The 23,564-nt window shown below is 41.3% G+C and overlaps 1 protein-coding gene across 2 annotated transcripts in view; it reads left to right on the top strand.

The window, feature by feature from the left end:
* UNC5C (unc-5 netrin receptor C) overlaps window positions 1-23,564 on the top strand; it is a 256,143-nt gene that overhangs the window by 177,656 nt on the left and 54,923 nt on the right. For both annotated transcript variants that reach the window (XM_064651944.1, XM_064651945.1), the window contains exons 3-4: window positions 2,254-2,397; window positions 15,761-15,864. In XM_064651944.1, the coding sequence (XP_064508014.1) occupies window positions 2,254-2,397; window positions 15,761-15,864 (248 nt within the window). The remainder of the gene's footprint in view (window positions 1-2,253; window positions 2,398-15,760; window positions 15,865-23,564) is intronic.

Here is a 23,564-nt window from a genome sequence, read left to right as displayed (position 1 = left end):
TCCCAGAAGACATTAGCTGGAGTAGCATGTTATTTTGAATTAGAAAGCATCTCAGGAAGTCAGAGAGAAAAAGTTCTACTGGTGCTTTCAGAGGGAGCTATATAATGTGTAGTTTTGTATCATCCACAGACTATCAGAAAACAGCATTTGTATCCTGAATGTTAAGACTATATCATAATCATTATTAACCAGTATGGTCATTATGAGTCTGCTTGTTTTAGCCCTTGGGTAACAAAGTTCACGGCTCCATCAAGCTCTGTCATAATCAGCCTTATTATAAAAACATAATATTGTAACCTTCAAAGGCTCCCTGTGCTAGTGCAATAAAAACTGGGAATGAACTGAAGTAATCTTTAGGCTAACAGCAGTTCCACTGGGAAAATATAACAATTTTTATGCATGTAATGTACATGCTTCCTCTCCACCCTCTTCATGCTCTTTTCACCAGGACAAAAGCTATCCCTCAGACCCCTTTTGGAGCCAAATTAGCTCATCAAAGCAGAACAAGTTTATAACATAGTGTTCACTGCATATCAAATGCCCATGCACTCCTTTGATTTCCATTCTTTGGAGTGCTGTTGCCATATTTTAAGTATTTCATTTCAAGAAGAAGAGCTATTAAGTGTTTCCCCCAAAGTAGCTGATTATTCAATGGCTAAAGATGTCAAGGATAATGAAATAAAAAGGGAGCTGGGCTGTGATAGTCTCTAACAGGAAAATGCATCTCATTAGATGGCATTCCCACCAGAGAAGTCTATGGTATTGCATGCATTAATTCCTTTCTGCCGTTAAGTTGTTAACCAAGCTTGGGATGCAAACAGCATGCAGCCTCAATGACAGTGCACAACTGTGTGCAAACAGTAATTAATCGTTGGCTCCCTGAATGGAGCCTCTGTGAGGCTGGAGGCAAATCAAAGGGCTGGCCTGGTTTCCAGCACTTGAGGAACACGCCATGCAGTACAATTGGGAACATTCACGTTATGAATATCCCCTTGTAAGCCGTGAGGCAGGGAAGGCTGAGGGTAGCTGGCCTCCACAGGCTCAAGTCTGTGCTCAACAGAAGGACCTGCCCTTTGGTGTTTGGTGATGGGGACAAACTGTGCATACTCTGATCCAAGGATATTTCAGTTGAGTTTCCTGGCAATTCTGGAAGGAAAAAAAAATCAGACTCAAGATACAAAACATTTGTATGTGAATTTATATATTCAGAGCTGTTTGCGAGAGTGCATTTTTGAAATGACGATGGTGTTCTCTACAGGCAGACTTATTAGAAGTTTATTGATACCTTGGCATGGCCAGCAAAGACCGAATATACTGACAAGAGGTGTAAGCACTTTCTCTCACCCTCACCCAGTGTCTTGACTGGAATTAAGAGCCTTTTGACCAGGCAGTGCATTTTGAGGCAGAGAAAGTTGTGTCAGCATGAAACACAGTAGTTGTCATTAGAGGATCAACACATTTTACCAGCAATCCTTGCGGTGGTGTCTGAGACACCACAAAATTTCCTTGCGCTTAGAAGAAGCAAAACAGTTTCCAGAGAGAGAGCACTGTGTGGGAAATGTGGGCAAATGTGGTCTACTTGGAAGGATAGCAAGTGGTTCACTGTTGTTGTGGGTGCAGCTGTGGGTATGGTGGGGGGTTGTGCTGAGATGCATTATGGAGGCCAGGGCCAGGAAGACTGTGAGGCACTGAAATGGGTTTCATTGTGGTATAAAATCCCTTAAAAATATTGCAGTATCTGTAGCATATATGACAGTAGTAGTGCCCATCCTGCTACTTCGAGTAACCACACTGAGGCACATGTGCTCATGATTACAAAGTATCTTTGTATGTATCATGACATTTTCTGCCCCGGTAAAATCCTTTTGCCTGGGCAATTCAGCATCAGGACTTTTCCCTGTGCTGTGTCTGTCTAGCAAAAGGAGATGAAATACAGAAGGGCTAAGGAAGTCGTATAAATTGAATGACTCTGTGGTTATATGATATTCATATCAAAATAAAACTGATCTGCATTGTCACTTGGTGTTAATTGTCCTAGAGACATAGTACAGTTTATATTAGCTGAGGTGCTAATTCACCCACATCTCTTATTATGCAGATAATAACATCCTTATGATGGTGTGTGTTGCTGAGTAGATATTTGTAGAGAGCTGTAAGGTCTCCCAACAGCTTTCCAAGCAGACTTCTGTATCTACACTTTTTCCTTTCTACCTGTAAGCCTAATACTGACCAGTGTTACTTGTGCCCCGACAGGTCTGATTGTCCGAGAGGTGAGCATTGAGATTTCCCGCCAGCAAGTTGAGGAGCTCTTCGGGCCCGAGGATTACTGGTGCCAGTGTGTTGCCTGGAGCTCTGCAGGCACCACCAAGAGCCGAAAAGCCTACGTCCGCATTGCATGTGAGTGTTTTGCTGTCTGTGTTGAGTTGATGAAGCTTGGGTGAGAAGTGGAATCTCTGCTGTTCAAGAGAGTTTTTATTTCCAGCCAGTAAGGCTTTGTATTTTCTGCAGTTACAGATGCATGCTAAAATGAAGGCCTTCAGAAATATTCATAAGAATTTCAGTTTATTCTCTTCATAAGAACAAAATCTCATTCTTCTCCCCTGTGTGGGGGGAAAGCATCAAAACCAGTATTTCTTGAGTACAGTACTTTTATGTCTCAAGAAAAGTGTCTGAAGCTAATGAGTAGGAATATTAACAAAGCAAGCTATGAAATGAGGTGATAGCTGTTCTTTTCACAGAACCACATGACAGCTGAGGCTGTAAGACATCTCTGGAAGTCATGTGATCCAACTCTTGGCTCAAGCAGGGCCACCTAGAGCCAGTTACTCAGGATCATGTCCAGATGGCTTTTGAGTATGTCCAACAAAAGAGACCCCACCACCTCTCTGGGCAATCTACGCTGCTGCTCTGTCACCCTTACAATGAAAAAATATTCCCTGATGTTCAGAATGAACTTACTATGTTTCATCTTGTTCCCATTGCTTCTAATCCCATCACTGGGCACCACTGAAAAGATCCTGACTATGTCCTTGTTGCACCCCCCCATCTGGTGTTTGTACACATGGATGGGATCCCCCGAGCCTTCTCTTCTCCAGACCACACAGTCCCAGCTTTCTCAGCTTTTTCTTGTAGGAGAGATGCTAGTCATCTTGGAGGCCCTTTGCTGGACTGTTCCAGTGTGTCTACGTCTCTCTTGTACTGGGGAGCCCAGAACTGGACCCAGCACTCCAGATTTGACCTCACCAGTGCTTAGCAGAGGGGAAGGATCACCTCCCTCAACCTGTTGTCAATACTTTTTCTCTAATGCAGCCCAGGCTACCATTAGCTTATTTGCCATAAGAGCACATTGTTGACTCACAGTCAACTTGGTGTCCTCCAGAACACACAGGTTCTTTTCTGTAAAGCTGAAAATATATGCCACTGTAGCCATATAATAAAACTGCTGTTCCTTAACAAAGAAAAAAGTGTGTGTTTAGCATATCATGTGATCAGATTGGTAATATGAGTTTGAAAGTGATTATCTCACCCCTAATATTTCATCATTGTTATTCATGGCTACTAACCTCAGTATTTATTTGGAACCAGTCCCAGCTTAGACCCCAAGAACACAGGGCAACCAGTTCCCTGAAAACAGATCTTCATTTGACTGTACAAATATTTAATGTTCATTAATTTTCAAAGAGATGATTTTCTTTGTATTAGAGTAGTCACACTGGGGACTCCCATTTCTCTTTTACATGATTAAATACTGTTCTGTATAATAGGAACAAAATATATTATCTGGAATTGTCTCTCTTCCACTGTTTTCACCTCAGCAAAAACACTTTTTGTGAGAAAAGGTCATTAGAAGCTGGATTTGCAGCATACTTATATTTCCTGAACTGTACCTAACAACTTAAAATGGTAGAAGAGAATTCTTCCAGCCAAATAAAGCTTTTCACAGACACATTAAAGGAAGGACTGTCTGTCATTTAAAACTCTCCATTTAGAGCTTAATTCTCCTTTTGTTCTTGAGAAAGTACTACATGGTTAAATCCTTGAAGAGGAGATACCTTCTATGTAAACATCCTGATACAAATCTCGGGAGTTTCCATTTAAATACACATTTTTGAATTCTTTTAGTCCAAGTAACTGACTGGAAATAGAGACATGTACTTTTGAGTACAGGACTACACCTCAGAGAAGAATTCCCTGGGGTTAAGGGGAATTAAAATTATTGTCTTCCTGCAAAAGTAGAAATGCCATTACATGTGTTCATAGTGCTGTCCCATGGCAGGAAACTTTTCAAAACTTTGAGGATTTTCTTTTTTTTTGTACTGAAACAAAAGAGAGTTATTTCAGTTTTTTTTTTCTTCTAAGCAGTCAGCACTTCAGAGGGGTTTAGCAATGTTTGAACAGGTTTTTTAGATTATGGCTCTTAAATTGACTGTTTTTATTAGATTTTCATGTTCTGCCAGGTAGCCCTTGACAGATGGCCATTAAATTAACACAGTTTGGAAGTATTTTATATATATTTGAGTGTATTTTACTTGATATTTAAGTTACTTTTGTGCGCTGCCAAAACTATGCACCTAATTTCTATAGAACACATAATAATTATGTGAATGCTATTTTATATCAATTGACATTTCTTCCCAGGTGTCCACATTTCTATTGAAGCTGCTCACAGTAGAGAGTTTGTTTATTTTTCTTAGTATATTTTGGAAATAGAGGAAAAATCAGTTCAGTAATTTTTCTAGTCTCGGTGGCTCTTTTTTTTTTTTTAGAAAAATCTAATTAAATAAATACTAGGGAGTTTTATAGGCCTGTAACTCAAATGTGACTTTGCATTTTACTGAAGTTTTTTTTTAACCTCTTGTTCCTGAATTTGGGGGTTTTGGACAGCTGTGGCTCAGGCAAATCACTTAGGCTCCTTGGGATTAAGGGTTGAAGTATTAGGCCTTCAATCTGCAGATTTTAAACCAGCAGCAAAAGCACATTCACTGCAAAATTGTCCATTTCCAATTACACAGATTTCAGTAAATTTCTCAGATAACTGACAACTATTTTTTAGAAAGTCAGACAGATAATGTGGGGAATATGCCTTACTTTGTGATGTCATTTGGTCTACAAGATCACCATTTCAAACTCTGGACTCGGGTACACCAATACTCATCTGTATTCACAACTTTGACTTCTTAGGACTGGATCTGTACTGACATTATAATAGCTTTTTCATGACAAACTTTCAACACAGCTGGTGAGTGTTCTGATGGTTACACGATGTGCCATGAGGCTGGGATGCAACGTGGGGTCCATGCAGTATTATTAATCTAGCAAATCAAGGATGTCCAAAACTTAAGAGGGGCAGAAGAGTCCATCTCTCCAGATCAGTGTGCAGCTATAGCTGCTTGTTTGTCACCAATGCAGTGTTCCCTTTTAATTGGCACAGAAGTGAACACTGACACCTTTAGGAAAGGTGAGGGGTAAATGGAGCATGTAAAGTGCTCTGCTTAAGTGGTATTATTTATCTTAATACCTGAACCTGGTGATTTCATCTTGACAGATACAACTGTAGCGTAACTAGCCATACTTAGCACATTAAGAAAAGCTTCTCTGCTCCCTCTCCTTTTTTCTCTCCCTCTCCCTATCCATCTCCTTCTCCTCCTCTTTTTATCTTTTCTCTTTTATGCCCTTATGTCTTATTCTGGAATTATGGTGTCCTCTTAAGGGCTGGAGCTACACTCCATTAAAACAAACAAACAAAAAAATAGCATCCAGCATCACTGTTCACTGAGCGTGTAATAGAATTAACTGAAAAGTAATTTGAAAGTGTGAAAAATGTGCATCCTGGAAAAGTGGCTTGTGTTTGTTTAATGCAGGGTCAGGCATGTGTCAGAAAGTACATAACAACCTAGTCAATGAAAGTTCTTGGTGAAAATCAATTGCAACATTGCTCTGACCAAGAGCTTCAGTTATTCAGGAAAGGAGTAATCCATAAATATGGAGTAAAGATGCTGATGGTTTTCAAAGGCTGCCCATGCTAGCAATATAAACAGAAAAAGAGTGAGTCTAAAGACAACATCCCAGCTTCCTTAAGTCTTCAGGGCATTTAGCGGCAAATCACTGTTGCACTCCTGGATCACGAGTATGTTGGGAAATTACTCCCTTCTGTGCAGCTATTTCTGCTATTCAGCTTCAGCTATCAGCTGTTTCTGATAAAGAACATTTTTCCTGTTTCATGGAATCCATCTTCCTGGGGTGTTGGTCTCCCCATGAGAGCAGAGCTGAGGATTTCATCCTTTTAGACTAGCAGATTTGTTCAGATTAATTTTCACTTTGGCGTTTTAGATATCTCAGTGCCCAACAAAGTAGGGACACCTAATGTATGTATCTTGGTGAAGCTGGAAAGATATAATAAATTTTCTGAGATATTGGCCAAGGAAAGTGCTAAAACACATTTCCTATTTATTCACACATTTCTTGTTTATTCTAGGTACATCCTCTCAGGAGCACTAGTGAGTCACTAATATGTTTTGATACAGTTTTTCTGCTCAGTTAGAAGATCTTACTGTTTTAGAGGGAGGGAGGAAGGAGGGGGATTGGGCAGCTTTACCTTCAGCTGTAAAAAACCCAAGCCGAATATAAAGTTTTAATGTGAATTTTCTGTAACAGGACTGATGTAATTGAGCAGATTAAACCTAACAGGGAAAAATTCCTGTTAAAACAATGAATGAGATCTGAGCCTGTGTAACCAAAAGTAGAGCTAAACCCACTGGAAGATACATCTGATAAAGACTAAACAATAGCTGCAGGATTTGACCTAATTTTTAGATCAGATAATAAAGGGGTGGCTCAGATAAATTGCTTTGAGCCCATGTGCATAGAGCAACCTTACTGTTCATTTGCACCACTTCGGTGTTGCTGCAGCCTCACTGACTTCATGATGTTAACCCATGCTGTCCTTGAGAAAATATGGTAAGAATATAAACCCTAAATCTTCTGTTAGGTTTTGGATTTTTTGAACACCCATGAGAAAATAGAAGCTTTTTCAGTAATTTCTATTACTCAGTCTTTTTTTTCTTTATGTAATGAATGTGAATAGTTTTTTCTTTTCATTTATTTATTATCTTAAAATCAGAATTTAATAAACAAAAAAAGTTTTAAAAAGCCCTAATGTAGTAAGGAACTGTGCTACAGTTAATCTTTTTTATAATTTTGTACTAGTTTCCTATGTACTTATCTAAAAACCTTTATTCCCCCAGACAATTTTTCAAAGGAATGTAGTTAAAATATGCATGTCAGATGCTGTATACTGATAAGATAAATGCAATACAGAAAAGTAGATTGGTTCATCTGGTGGTTTATCTCCGCTTACAAGGGGTATGCAGTTATACAAAGAAACAGATATGAAAAAAAAAATCACAGATTCTTTACTGGCACTTGTTATCTCAGCTTTTAGTCCTGGGTCCCATGCTCCATGTTACATTGATGCAGTGCCTTTCTTCCCTCTCTTCACACACCTAATCCAAGCAACTCTGTGAGGACGTGTTCTGTAGCCACCAAAGCATTAGAGCCCCTTGCAATAGATACAAAGTTGGGTGGATGTCGAAATAAGGAGAGGGAGCTAGGAAGGACAACACTTGAAAATTTTAATAGGAAGGCAGGCCCAGGATATCCAGTATTAAAAAATATCCTAAAAATGTGATTTATGTACTTTGATAAGTGTGTATGAGAATTAACATAGATAGGACCCTAATTCCTTCCTTGTGTATCATTTAAGTTGCTACTAATCAATATCTGCTGCTTGTAGTTTAATAAAAGGGATAACTGAGGCATGTGGTCTTAAGCTAAGATTACTAAAGAACAGCAGATTACAGAAAGGGCAGCAGAGAAGTTGACTGCACATTTAGCATACTTGATCCTACCACTCTGTTTTTGCTCCTGACAGGCATGTTTCTGTACCACTTTCCAAGTTAACAGGAATGACCATTCCCAAATTATAGGATGCAGTTGCAACAGTAATAAATATAAATTACATTGCATTTTATTAAAGAGCCAAGACTCTATAAATTAGGGTGGGCTTGATATAACTGTTAGCATTGCTTAAAAAGCAAAAGGAAACCCCTTTACTGAATTTATATGTATTTAGTCCCTCTGTAGGAGCCTTACCTACCTACACTGTCATGCCTAATTATCATCTTTCAGTAGAGTCTGCTTAGTGCCTAACGGTGATACATAGATCCAGCTAGGAAGTTAACAAAATTTTGTGTATATTTTGGTAGTGACCAGACAGCTGTGTGCACTAGGTTAGTGTATCAGAAGAGCAACAACAACAAAATACCACATGTATATAAATAGTTTTCTTTTTTAGTGTTTCAGTGTCTTGTAAATTCAATTCTACGAATTGAATTGCAATGTACACCTGATGTTTCTAATATCTCTCTTTAGTACCTTTAGTATATCTGTCATGTAAAAAAGCACCCGTTGAGATTAGGTCATTTGAACATTACATCTAGATTTATTTGAAAAAAACCAAACTTTGGGTTCCATCTTTAATCACCAAATAAATTAATGAATAGAATTAAGTTTACAAGTTAGTTTTTAGGTTAAGCTTACAAAGAAATATCGAGTTACGAAGTAAAAATACAAGAGGAAGAGAATAGTGCAACTGATGTACACCTGGGAACCCATCTGCTTAGTGAATGCTTGATAAAGTTTGCTTGCTTGTATTTTTTGCAATTGTATCAATACCAAATGTGTTGAATGGGTCATCCTTCATTACAAGCACAGCCCACGTGGAAGCTGCATTGCAAAAGAGTGTTTAGTCTTAGGACCACCTGGCTGAACTAGGTTAGAGCTAAAGAGGGGAGGGGAAAAAAATGTTTTTTTCTGCAGATACCTAGGCAGTGAGTCTGCAGAGAGTCATCAGGGTGTAATGTTATCCCCAGCTGGCTGAAGATGCTGTTGTTAGAATGAGGGGCTGGCCAGTCTACACCCCTTGTTTGGTTAGGCTAAAAATACATACAGAATAAAAGAGGAGAGAAGGTTCTGGGCTCTTGTAGAGTGTCTTGCAGATTGTAGCCTGACAAGCAAAGGGTGTTCCTCACCTCATTCTGTAACTCAGGTCAGTGGATATAGTAGGCTGCCTCCCAGAAACATGTTGTGCACTTCCAAGAAGCTGCTTCAGTCCCCATCAGCTGCTCAGCTGTCAAAACTCACGCTGCTTCTTGGTGGTGTGGGGTGTCAGCCTGATTTATTACTGTGACACCAGAGAGCTACAGACAAGCTCATCCCAAGTGACCAGCTGCCAGGCATCTTTGGAAAGATGGAAGTTCCACCATACCTGATGTTCCTCTCCAAGGCTGGGAATGTGGCTAGGAAAGCCTCATGGTGCTGCGACATTTGTCTTTAGGACTGTCCAGATATGAAACAGCCCCTCAAGAGAAGGAAAGAGTGGCATAGAGTTGTGTGTTGAGCTTTAAGATGGAGTTTTGAGGTGTTGATTTATTTCCTCAATCCTGAGCTCCTCAGCTTCAGCTACTGGCTTGGGCCAGCTGAGAGCACAAGTCTGGCCAGCCACAGTGTCATTCCATGAGCAGTGGTGTACTGAAGGAGGGCAGGAGGCTTTGATCAACACCCAGTGTGTGACTGATACAGCAGGGGACCCTGCAGGGTGAGACACCACACTTAGGAAAGCAATTGATAGAGGTTCAGAGGGATCCTCTGGGTTACAGACTGATGGCACTCCTGTGACTGTCTCAGTGGAAATCTGGTTTGATCTAATTAATAACAGAGAGCTGAAACCACAGAAGAACAAAATGAAAAAAAAGGGTTTTTGTACCTAACCTTTCCATTACTTACCCACCAGTGTGATTGATCCCTGTGCAAAGGTCATAGACTCAGCTGTGAACAGAAAAGACAGGCCAAAGTATGCCTGGTTTCTAACATTTAGATTTGCAATTCAGTCTGTAATGCCTTTTTTTCTATTTTTTAGAAAAAAAAAAAAAAAAAAAAAGAAGGTGTCTCTTAACTCTATCCACATTCTGGAAGGTGATGGAAGAGGAATGGAATAGACCATTATTAGTCATGTTTCTCAAACTCAGCATCAGTCATCCAAATGCAGTGAGATATGTTTTCAGAAGCACAGATCCTCTTTCATTTTGTAGAACATTAGTGGCATTTTACCATTCTTTTTCTGCAATTATTTTTCTGTTTGGATGTTCTTATTAGGCTGAGTAAAATTAAAACCATATTGAACCTTGCCTGTTAAGAACACTCTCAAGGGTAGGAGGTAGACTTGAAGTGGAGAGCTTGGCTACATATTGATCCTCTAATAACTAAATTTTAGCTAAAATTATATTGAGCCATATTCTTTTTTCTGTAGTGTTTTAATTGCATTTTTTTTCTTATTACATGTTTGAGTTTATATGGATGGCTATATATACGTACCCATATAAAGCATACTTCTTGAGAAGGTCTTCTCACATTCTTAAACCCTTATTCCTCTGAAAGCACACACTAAACATATTTCTCTCAATGAGCATAGTTAATATGACAGTTGTATAGAAAATAATGTGTTTATTTCCTTATTTGCTCTTAAAGCTTGCTAATTTTTTAGATTACTTGTTACAGAAGGAAAGTTGACGTTGGAGTTCTAGAAGGAGCAGAGACCCTTAAAGGTCTACCAAGGGCAGAAATTCATCTTTTCCTGACAGTAATGCTGTATTATTCTGTTCATCTGGTTTGCATCTAATTCCTGGCTGACAAATGTCCATTTTTCATGCTCATTCATTACTCACCGTTACATTAGCACTGTGCTGAACTGTCTGGTCTGCCTCTTAGCATATTTCTCAGAAATTATAAAAGATGTCCTTATAGTTTTATCCACCCACCTATCACAGTAAAACCCAGAAAAACAAAGAGATTAAAAAAAAAATAATAGGGTCATTCTTTGCACTTTTTTAGAAGTTGACAGGTAGAAAAGGAAGTGGGGAAATGACATGACTTCCTATATAAGCTATTACCTTTGGCAGACAAAAATGCAACTTCTGACTCTTTTGTAAGATGAAAATGCATTAAACAGAATTAAGTCATTTAGCAGTGCATCAAAATGTAGATCTAATGCCCTTTTGCCCAAAAAGCATAGCAATTCAGGATGTACAATGTGATGTACACTGAGATTCTTATTTCCCATTACTTTATTTCAGTTTTATACTTGTGAAAATTCTCTCATTTCAATGCAGCTCTGAATGTAGCCATATGTCCTTACCAGAGAAGATTGTGAAGGAGTATTTCAGAAGTCTTGAAGGAAAGTCTGTTCTTAAGTATGCTGTAAACGTGCTGCAATACATGCCACAGGAGCCCCCTCTGAATTTGGTAGGACTATGCATTAGTAAGGAAAATAGAGTTTGACTCAAGGTGGCAGACCAGAATTTTAATCATTCTCCTTGGTTTCTTTTTAGGAAGATAGTCGTGAAGGGAAGTTAGAGGTGGGGCTTAAGTGCTTGATGGGGGTGCAGCCTGTTACCTGGGCCAGGCAGTGAAATCCCTACCTGCAGCTTAGTGAGATATGTGAGAGAGCTGGTGAGAGAGAAAAGATGGACCCTTCAGCATCACTGAAGGCACACTCCACTCTGGAGAGATGAGCTGTGGTAGCAATGTTACCTGTATAAGTGGAGGAAGAGTACTGCTAACACAGACAATACAGGATTATTCTACATTACCAAAATAATAATGGAAAGGAAATGCAACTGCCTTTCTCTCGTGTCTTCCTCTATTGAAGGTGAGAGTGGAGAAGGTGCTCTCTTGGTGTCAGCAACAGGACTGCTGCCGACCTGAGGCTTTAATAATGCACATTGTCTCTTCATAGACAGAGGGGTCCTGATCCAGAATGTATCAAATGTTTTATTGATTTGCTTTTTCAGGCATATTATCTGAAGATTGTTAAATTATTTTTTTTAAACTGGGATGTATTCTATTAGTCTCTTAACGTTCTCTGGGGAAAATGTATCCCTTCTGTCCTTGCTCACAAACAATTGTAACATGTATGACACTTTGGATCTTTCCCAAGCAGAGCATTTTTGATAACATTTTTCAGTTTCTCAAATTCCCTTAGTACATTAGCAAGCTCACCCAGTCCCGACTGACACTGTGAGATTTCCCTGATGACTATAATTGTTACATGGCAAAGGAAACTGAGGATTGAAGAATTAGAAGGATGTCATTGTTATCAACAATGAAATTATAGCAAGGGCCATAGAAAAAACCCAGTCATTTCAGAATCCAGTGCTGTCCCAGCGGGTGGTTTCATGATAGTTACAGCAGGTGATGAAGATGTTTGTCCAGGCCCTCTGCTTCTTTATCACTTAAAACCCCATCTTGTTAAGTTGTGCATGTCACAACCAGCCAGCCTTATGCTTGGTTAGGTCAAACCTGCCCTGCACTGCTGCCATCTGTAGCTATTTGTAGGTGACATGGTTGCAGTGGGAAGTGGTGGGTTGAAGCTGTGAACACGTGGGAGGGAGCCAACAGAATATGATATAAGAGCTCTCAGTCTTGTAAGTAAACAATTATGCACCTTTTTTTTCCCCCTCACAAATTAGTATAATTTACTCAGTGGTACCTAATGGCTCCTTTGAGAACGTTTCTGCCTGTTATGTCAAGGCCTCTACTTAGTGTATTTTTGGTTCGTGGATGACTGACCCACTTGAATCCAATGGCATCATTAAAGCAACCTCACACAGCAAGGCACCGTGTGTGGGGGCAGCCAGGAGACCCAGGGTCCCACAGAGTTCATCTCACCTGTGGCAGCCCCACTGCAACTATTCCAGCTATTCCCACTGCAGAAATTACAGCTGTTAATAATAAGGAGGTTAAAGTGGGGTTTTTTTACTGTTATTACACATTTCTAGACTAATGCTATTTACTTTTGTATACACTAAAATTTGGAGTTTTTTTTAAAGGCAAGTGCTTTATGGGAGGTGTGGTTTTTGTGCATGTGAGGCAATGTAGAACATAAGAGTTCTATTAAATGTTTCAGGAAGGTTGGCAGAACAGTAAATCAGCATGTCTAGGAAAAAAATCAGATTATTATCTACTGAATCTACCTCTGCTGTCTTCATCCCTCCATATCTGAACACCTGAAAGCTATTATTGATACACTGTTTGTTACTGTGCTTATATGCTTCTATTACTGTGATGGTAATTTTCCCATTTGCCCTCAGCCATGATATTAGAGCACAATAATTGTCTGCAGTGTGCACGTGTGCGTACCTGCTAAATGCACTAAGGTGTACCAGATGTGGAAGTAATTCTTTTCTTTTGAAAATACCTGTGGAACTAGCAGTAATATGATCATATGGGTACTGCTAGCTACACAACCCCAGCTGTTTGCTAACTTAAAGCAAATTGCATTAACCTGACATTATGTGTGCCCAGGATACTTATCAAGCCCACAGGAAGGGTGAGGAGCCTGGGCCAAGGAATAATGTAACTTCCCAAGAAACCCGCCAGTTCCTGAAAGAGCTGCTCATTTCTGCGTTTGAAGTGTGGAAGTACACCACTCCAAACTCAGTGTTTTTTTAATGACTCCTACCCACAGGGCACTTGAAGGGATTTGGGTTTACTCAAGTTGAGCCATACAACCCAAATTTTCCCTGAGTAGCCTGTCAGAGAGGATGGGATGAAGCTGGAGGAGGGCTGATGATGCTGGATCTGGCAATGTATTGGGAGCTATGTACAGAAATCTGACCTGATCTGTCCAGTTGTCTTGCTGTGGTTGCTCTAACATGAACAAGCCTCATTCGTCTGGAATAACTCCAGTGTGACAAAGATGCTGACAGGCACAGCCCAGTGAAACTTGGCATGTCATCCTAAGAAACATTTGCATCTGTACTTTTGCTCCTCCTCTTTGCCGTAAGTTATCCAGTGTTATAGGGTAAAGCCCCCTTCAGCAACAACTGAGGTTAAAATGGTGGATTTTGTGGTGAGGTAGCTGTGACATTGGCACGTGCTTCCTTTTCACAGAGAGTAACTCCAAAACAAGCAGAGAGCTGGAGACAGTAATTTCTTGTATTGCCACAGCGGGATCTACCAAAGCTTATCTTTCAGTGCCTTTAGCTGTGGCCATAAATCTTGTCCTATCAGAGGGCCTCTCAGTATCCCTACCCTCTGTGCTAGAGGGATTAGGAATGTCAGTGGTGGGAAAGCAGTAGGGTGTGGGGTTGCTTCTCTCATGCCTGTGGTGCAGGGGAAGATGCCTCAGTTTCACTTGTGAAATGCTTGGGTTTAAAGATGTTAGAAGTTTACTGCTATATCAGCTTAAGTTAAAATGATCATCTCCAGCAGTGACAGAGCTTTTCCATGGTACAATTAGATTGACATTTAATTCCAGATAGTTGAATAACCACATTTTCCCAATACAGACTAAGTGTAGATATGCTACCCAGAGGTGAGTTTCAGAGGAGCTGATTTTAGTAGCAGCCACTCCATCTCCTTTTCCGTCTGTACATTTGCCTGCCCCGGGTTTTGCGTTTTGGTAATGCTGATGCAGTTCCTTGTGGGGTCAGTTCTAAATTAGATCTTGGAGGTAATCTAGATGAAAAGTAACTCTTTGGATGGTTTATTTGTTAGCCGGTTCAATTCAGTGATCTGTTTTCCAGAGCAGTCACAGGTTATGGCTTCAAAATATGAAATATTTAGCTTTTAAATTGTTCCCATATGACTATGACTTGTTTCCAATATGACACAAGTATTTGTGCAGCCTCACTGTGAGCTGACGTAAGAAACCAGTCTGACTTCAGAACAAAAAGTAAAATAAAAATAACTGGTTTGCAAAGTTTTTGAAGTCAGGCCAGCTCTCTGATGTGACTTTGAACATGGCCTCATGTCCATTTGCAGCAGGAACGAGGAGCAGAGAGAAATATCCCCAGTAACTACTGGGGCTGAATGCTCAGTTCTCCAAAGCCCTGTCCTCCCTGGCACAGTACAGAGCGTGGCAGTGCATGGCAGAAACACGGAGACAGTGGTAATGAGGGAACTTCTGAAGTTCATTTTATCATCTGTGCGAAGATATTACAGAAGAGTACAAGAAAGCCAGAGTTCAGAGCTTTCCAGTATAATGAACTGGTACAGTCTCTGGAGAAATGCACCCTACTGCATTTCTATGGTACTGTGGAGGGATCCAAGCATGGTTCAGCTCCACATTTCTATTTTTTTATTGTAATTAATATGATTGTTGTTATTATTACATTAATAATAATAATAATAACTTAGTGCTACAGGGATAATGATAAGGTGTAGACAAATTAGCTAAAGCTGTCAAGTTAAAGCTTATAAGCTAATAGTACATTAGATCACAGCATGAGCATTTTCATCAATGAATTTAAGGCAACTCAATTTATATGCTTTAGTTTTACAGATTTATTTAATTTTCCATAACTTTCTTTAGTACTTCACTGGTGTAGTTTACCAAACATAAATTTTCTGAAGAAGGGACTTGTTGCACTTTTTGTTCTATGTCACCTTCCACAGTGAAGCCTTGGATCCTCACTGGATTCGTATGCTGTACCATAATATAAATAATAAATCCACTATGAAATCTTTGCTTAATGTTGGAATGAAGCAAAAACATGACTCACCCTTTTTTAAGTGCTTTACTTTCCAGGGAGCAGAACTGCTGTTTTCATTGTCTCTTGTGTTCATTCAGTATAGCAATCAAATGTAATTTAAATTACCAGCTATTAGTACTATCAATACTTTTTTCCTTCTCTCTCCCCAGATCTCCGGAAAACTTTTGAGCAGGAGCCATTGGGGAAAGAAGTGTCCCTGGAGCAAGAGGTCCTGCTCCAATGCCGTCCCCCTGAAGGCATCCCAGTAGCTGAGGTGAGCAGCAACAGCAGTGTCCTGGCACTTGCACATCCTAACTAAGGCCTGATCAGTGGCTAATGTACAGTGACAGAGCATGGCATGATGAATGGGTGGTAATGGAGAGCTGACTGACTGCTGCCTACAGACAAGATTGACTGGGAACTGATTAATGGCTTTGGGTTATGGTACCTTGCTGGGCAGAGCTGCAGGGAGTTTGGTTTCAGTTTTTTTCTTCCCCTTGAAAAATCACAATTATATCTGGCATCTGGAGGACACTTAGCTGTTCCACTAGGTGGAACATATTAATACTAGCCCACTCTCTTTCCTTTTCCTTTTAAAGAAAAAAACCATTTCACTTATTCTGAGAGGCACCTTGCAAGAATGATATAAAGTTGTTTTAATTTTTAGTTTGCCAGATTATATTTCCCTCATGTTGGGCAGGCATAAGCCTGCCAACTTGGCACAAGAGGATGTACCATGGTCCAATACAGGCTCCCACGTGAAGCAGCATGAGGTTTGGGCAAGTAGGAGATGTGTCTGCCTAATAATCCAGGAACTTATCTGGTCTTCCTACTGGCATTTAAGTAAACTCAGAGTGGGTAGCCTGCCCTCCACCGCAGGAGGCAGCCGGCCTTTCAGCAAAATCTGTGCCTGAGGACAGCAGCGAGCGTCCCCTTGAACAGCAGCTTCTCTAAGTGCGGTGGTGGCTCCAGCTTCAGACTCACAGCTCACAGAAAGGGGATTTCTGAGTCACAGGGGGGCCTCTGAAATCCTGAATCCGCTGCGGCTGTTAAGAGAAAAATTGATTGCTAATGACGGTAATTCCCCTATCTGAATTCTCTTCGGTTTTCCTCTACCATGCACAGAAGAAACTGTTGCCAATTTGCATTAGGATAAGTCAGACTGTCATGGCTAAGTAGTAAAGTGGTTGTCATGCAGCACTGATGGCTGATTTCTCAGGAGATGAAGCTTAAACTGTTACCTCCCCATCTAACCCAAGTTTAGATTTAATTGGAATTGCAGACACATGTCCACAAACATCAGAAAGAATAATTAGAAGATTTTTCCCATTTTCTTGTTCTCTAGGCTGTTTTCTTTCCCCTTTAAGACCTTCAAAACTGTAAGGAGTGTTTAGGTCTGCCAAGCCAGCTTACTGATAACCGTAGTATTAATCAGTTGGGTTTCCTTAGGAACTTAGCAGCAGGGTTTTATTTTCCTTTCTGATGCTTCTTTGCATCAAATCAACTTGTTGTTGTGCCACGACAGTTGTTTCTGCAATGGGATTTGTTGTTCAGGCAGTGCAGGGTTGTACTGGGGAACTTCATTACTTTTGCTAGAAAGAGAGATTAATGATGACGGGTAGTTTGTTTTTATGCAGTATTACAAGCACCTCTGAAATTTCAGCAGCCAGTCCAGTTGTTCCCTCGGAAGGGTCTGTTATACCCAGTCGTGTGGCTGAGACCCAAACAGCACAATTTTACATGGTTCATAGAAAGTGATCTCTGAAAAAATCCTCTGTGAGCTGCTGTCATAACAGTTGTGCTTTTTCTTGCCTTCCAGTATCCTGCCCACTCTGTCAATAGCTCTTCATGATGGTACATTGACTGGCTCTGAATCTTATTTGTACTATGGTCAGGGCAGACACCAATTAACACTTGGCAGGCTCAGAAATCGTACTCCCCCCATCTGACATTCAAAAGAACTGTTCTCAGTGTTGGGTTTTTTTCCTCTTCTGACTTTTGAAGTCAGAAGGAGATCAAACACCCAGATTGGACAGCCGCCTAATACAGCCTCTTTGTAGATTCTTTCCAACACTATTAAAAGAACAAAGACCTGAACACTAATGAATATGAATACCTTAATGTGACACTTTATTACAGCCACTTGCTGAAGCTGGTAAGATAAATTTAGAAAAGCAGAAAGATGAAAGATAACTTGGTCGTTTGGAGGATTACATGATTATTTTAATTTAAAGATGAATGAGTTCTTTGTTTAAGACTTCATTTATTTGTTTGGAGAAGTTTCTGATATGATGGTACAGGTAACTATAAGAAAGGACTTGGGAGAAGGCAAGCAGAAGTCTGAGGCTATTTTCCATCTTGTTGAAAGACTGCTTTGATTCCAAGTAGAGTAGGTTAATGCAGCTGTAATCAGCTTTTCCAAATGCTTTGGTGACCACGTGCATCAAACTCTTCACATTCTGGGCACTGTGTTTTGTTTCAGGGGTTTTCACTTACTGGCTTCTGAAGTAGTCACTGGATTTAACACCAAAACAGAGGAAGAAAAGCTTACACTGTGAAACTGTACAAAATAGACCTTCAGCGTAATGCAGTGCAGTGCTGGAGTCCAAAGTACCAGCATCTTTCCCTTGTTTTTTCTCTTTTATTCGATTCTCCCCCTTCATTGTGGATTGCTTTTTTTTTTTCGTTTGGGATTTTTTTCCCTGCTATTTCAAAGTGGTGGGAACAAGCATGGTCAGGGATAAATTCTGTGCTCTTTTCAGTATCTGGGGAATTCAGTCTTATAATTCCCAGCATATTTAATTAACCGTGTCAAGCTCTTATGGATCAATGCTAGAGCAGATCATACTGTTAGTGCAAAACTGAACCACATAGCAGCATACAGCTTCTCGGAAGGGCAAGAAGGACGAAGACAGAGACGGGCAGGTAAAGCTTTTAAGGCAACACTTACCTGTCCCGCAGATCCACTAGTACATGACAAGCACTAGAGTAGTCTCCGGTTATGGACACTAGGAAAAGCAAAAAAAAAGTCAAGATCCAAAAGGAAGTTGATGTGTTAAAATACAACCAGCCTCATGGCCAGAGGTCAAATCAAAGTACATCTTTTTTGTTCCCCTGGGACAAAGTAAGGAATTGAGGTCTCTGGGAAAACCAGATCAGCTTCTCTGCAGTCATATACCCCTGCCCACCAGCCCCAACCAGCATGGGTGCCAGCTGCACTGTGGCATGCCTCCCCACTCTCAGTTTCACAGCCAACATCAAGCTGAACTAGCCTAGAGGTTCTGAAACGCCTGGGTAAATGTTTTGGCTCTTCCAGTGCATGGCTCAGGAAAGCAGCAGAAGGATCAGCATAGGTGCTCTTGCACTGAGGATACCACACATAGCTGAGGGGTGAAGAGGCAAACTCATGTATTCCTCGTGTGACAAAAAAAAAAAAAGTACGGATATAAAACCAAGCAGCACCCTGCCCTAGCTCCATGCTTCTCTGCCTTCTGCTTTTCCTCAATGGAGAGAAATAGGATGAAGTGGTGAGATAAGTAGTCTGACCCACCAGCCTCATGCTCAGTGGAAATCAGACAGTTGCAGTTCCCTGGCAGCAACAGAAGCATCCATTTCAATTCCACTCTTTTCTGTGTGTGCATTTTTCAAACCTAACTGGAGAAGGCAGGAAGGATCCTAATCTGTGATGCTCCAACAGTAATGACAGAGTTATTAGAATTAACCCCTTAGCTCATTTAACTTGTTACTTGAAAGATGCCAGCATCATCTTGCACATGACAAAATACAGTTAGAGACACTAAGTCACATCAAATTAGCTCATTGGGATAGGTTATAGATCAAAAAGCAAATGAGATGTAAGATTGGTTAATATGCCGTAGAGCTGCTAGGCGAACTTTTGCATTGAAATGTGTGATTTGTGGGGCCTTTAGCAGGGGGATAATTGCTTCTTTAATTATAATTGAGGTGTTTCACAGAGTAGTTTAATTGCAGAACAGGGTGTAGCGCACAGTTTGGTGACCCGGTTGGGTTTAAAACTGGATATGATATTTATCCACATTCATGGCTTTAATTAGGAACCAGAGCAAGGGGGAAAGCATCACTGAGTCAAGAGGCAGAAAAGAGTGTTTTGCCTAGTCAAGATGACCGTGACACAAACTTTATTCAGCTGCTCTTGCACAGGCAAAGCTGATGGAAGCTGGGGACTTCTCCAAATAGGCTGCATCAGGTGGCTGCTCCATCTAATTGATTATTAAGGTGGCTGCTGTTTGCTTTGTTTCATGAGAGCCACTTATGTTTTGCAGCAGTTATCCCTTACTTGGGAGTTCATGTATATGCATTTCCATGCAGGTGTGTATCACTGAGACAGTGTTTTACATTCACAGCAGGAAGGTGAGCTCTGAGAGAGACACGTAGGGGAGTTTGTGGCCACCAAAGCTAATTACCTGAGAAGTGACACTGTTCTTTGCAGTGCCTTGCAACATACAGCAGAACCGCCTTCCAGTGTCAGTGGGAGGAGGGGGGGGGAGACAGGTTTGCATGCAGAAGGAGCACAACCCAAAATGAATGAGGACTGCTCATCCGTTTTTCCATGGAGAGCCATTGGGTAGGGTCTGGCAATGCAGGTCTGTCCTCAAAGACTCCAGGATAAAGCTCCCTGTAATTGTCAGTGCCTGGTCCCCTATAATTCTGTTCCTTTTTACATATATTTTATCCCCCAGTCTACTGGTGGTGGTCGGGACACTCTTTTGCAAAGCATGAGAGTGGGTTAGAATCTCCTGCTTGAAGGATAGGTTGGCATTTGGGTTTTGTGCTTTCCTGGGAAGTAAGCTGACTACTAGCTTATTAGGTAGTCTTATTTTTACATTTCCCACCAATTCATTTCCACAGTGCAGCAACCCATGTCAAGGTGCACAAGTCTTCTTGTAGAACTGAGTTTATTGAGACATGAAGTTTCTATGGGATCTACCCCTATACTTTTCCTTTCTAGTGCAGTTCCATTGATGCCAACGTAAGTGAGGGCAGAGCATGCTCAGAAGTGAATCAAGTTCATGTATGATTCTATTCAGGCAAGGATGATCTGTGGGACTGGAGAACAGTCAGATTTCTAGTTTGTCCAGGAAATATTACAATGGGAGATGTTCTACAAGAGCACTGACATACACTTTGCTATCTTATCGTGTTCTCTACAACTCACTTTTTGTGGCAATGACAGCTCTGGGATGCTGGATTGGCTAGCACAACCTACCTGTCCTTTTCAGAATGTACTCAGAAGGAGCAGCGTTTTATTTTTTTGAGTTTTGGAAGATATGCAGTGTGGGACACAGCTTTTAGCTGCATTTTTTTATACAGATAGATGAGCATATCTCCATACTTAGGGGAAATATATGAGCATACCTCCCAATTCTCCCCTTAGAAAAGATAGCTCTTCATCCTGGAGATACTATTCTAATCATAATCTCATATGCCTATGAAATTAGTCCATCAGGTCTTACTTTGACACTGAGTGACTTGCTCACTATAGCCAACAGACCTCAAAGGGCCTGAAGTGTGAGAATTACCTCTGTCAGGGCTTTGCAGAGCCCCTGGTTCTTAACAGCACCCTCAGTCACCTGGAGATAGTGTCTGCCTTGGTCAGTTCCTCTGACAGTAACTTCTTCAAAAGCAGTGCTCACCTTAGGCATGAAGAATTATGATGCTCCCATGGTTTCGTGGAGATACTTCCAAAATATTGTCTGCAGAACATGTCAGCTGTCACTCAAGAATTGTTTGATCAGCTTTTCCTGGGTTTTTATCAGGATTTTCCATGTTCTTCTAGACCTGATGCTTTTCTTTTACTATAAAATGTAACCTGGACAAAATCCATTCTGGATTTACAGCTTACAGCCTTTTGAAACTGTAGGAGGAGCTGCCTGTATGATAACAGGCACTATGCAATTTTGAGGTTGAGTGGGAAAGGGGTGTCCTTGGGGACTTCAGCCACCTCCCAAATCCTGTTCCCTTATTGAATTTAATGATCCTGAAAAGCATATAGCTCTGTGCTGTGAAGAGTAAGATCCATCCATCTATCAATCCAATCAAAGGACTGCAGACATCACTTTGGTAACTCATTTAAGGCTGCTTCCCTACAGACCCCCTCAGTTGCTTCTGGGACTGGGGACTCCACATGCCCACATGATGCCAAAAGTGCCAGTCAACATATGAGCTGTGGGACCTCCAGTTCAAGCCCTTCGTTCAGGTAGGAAAGGAAGCCCAGAAACTTCTGATGGCCACATAGCAGATGCTATGGTTTTCATTTAATAATGCCATGATCTATGTTTGTCCTGACCACCCTTTCAGGGCTCAGTAAATAAATCCAAAACAGACTGAACCTGGGCACTAGCCACAGGTGAGCCAAAAACAAATCATTCCGGCCCTCGCACCCACCCGGGGCTCGGGCATCTCCCATGGCCCCAGCCCGGCCAAAATCCCCCAACCCCCCAGAAGAGCCCACTATCCACCCTGGCCTTATCCTCCTCCCATCGTGTTACCACAGATCTTTACTCGCGCTGCTCACCTGCAACATTCCATACAGGGCTGCCCCACCCACCCTCCTGTTGGTCTGAGGACCCCCACGGGCCGCCCGACGCTCCTCCCCTCCCCCAAAACTTGGACTGGCAAACCTCTATGTACTCCATAGTTCTTCCTCTCATTTCCTACGGGGACGCAGTTCCCACCGGCAGCTGCGCGGCGTGCCCCCGTCGGCCGGCGCGTAGTGGTCCCGCGTCTCCTAGAACGCTTCCATCAACGCTGTCTCCATACAATCGTGCAGAGACATCCACTGGTCAGATTATGTGGCTAACACGTCAGTTCTGGAACAAGCAGCAATCACGAGTATTGAGGCCATGTTGCTGAGAACACAGCTACGTTGGGCAGGGCACGTCTCCAGGATGAAGGACCACCGCCTCCCTAAGATCTTGCTTTATGGTGAACTTGCCACTGGCTGCCACAAGAGAGGAGCCTCAAAGAGGAGATACAAGGACTCCCTGAAACAACATCTTAGCCTTGGCCATATTGATCATCATAACTGGTCTACTCTGGCCTCCAATCGGGAGGTCTGGAGACACACCATCTATAACGCAGCTGATGCTTTTGAGAACGCACGCAGGATCACCCTTGAGGAGAAAAGGCAACGCAGAAAGAATCGTGTCTTGCAGAATATACCACCTAAGGAGTCTTTCTGCTGTGCCTTGTGCAGCTGGATGTGTCTATCTTGTATTGGCTTTTTTAGCCACCAGCACGCTTGTAACAAACATAGGTACAGCCCTCCCCAGATCTTCGTTCGTGAAGCCTGGCCATGATGATGATGATGATGATGATGATGATCTATGTTTGAATTTGAGGCTGTATGGAAGAAAGTTCTCCATCTGCTTCTGCCAGTCCACCTTGGCCTTTGAAGTTTATTCTGTGAGGTTTCACTTCCCAGTTGTGCATAAAGAGAATTGTAATGGGGCCAGAGACATCCAGCAGCTATACATACACCCTATGTAGATTTTAGTACTCAAGCAGAAAGCTGCATGTATGTGTGGTTAAGGAAGTGTTTCCACAGCAGGAACAACAATTCCCCTTATTGTCAGCAGAAGCACAATAGCAAAAACTTAACAAAACATCGTGGTGATTTGCATTTGCTGTCTCATTTTCAATGTGTGTTTTTTAGTCGCTCATAGCTGTAATTTCAGTCTCTTTGGAGATCACCTTTTTCTTTCTTTTTTTTTTTAATCTTAAGTCTCTTTTCAGTAAATAGTATATAGAGGACAGCATCCTCTTCAACAGCCAGTTGCTGGGATGAAAGTATACATTTGAAACAAAATCCAAAAATCAAATAACATTCTTCAAATAGGCACTCAAGTCTCAAGGTATCTGGAATAGCTACTGGTTCAATAGCCTGTATGAAAGCTGCTAAAGTTTTCTCGGTCTCACTTGAACATCTTGTACTAT

The sequence above is a fragment of the Pseudopipra pipra genome, chromosome 4 (genome assembly GCF_036250125.1).
Source record: "Pseudopipra pipra isolate bDixPip1 chromosome 4, bDixPip1.hap1, whole genome shotgun sequence".
Lineage (NCBI taxonomy): Eukaryota > Metazoa > Chordata > Aves > Passeriformes > Pipridae > Pseudopipra > Pseudopipra pipra.
The sequence above is the reverse complement of the archived record's forward strand: the minus strand, read 5'-3'. Positions and strand labels throughout refer to the sequence as shown.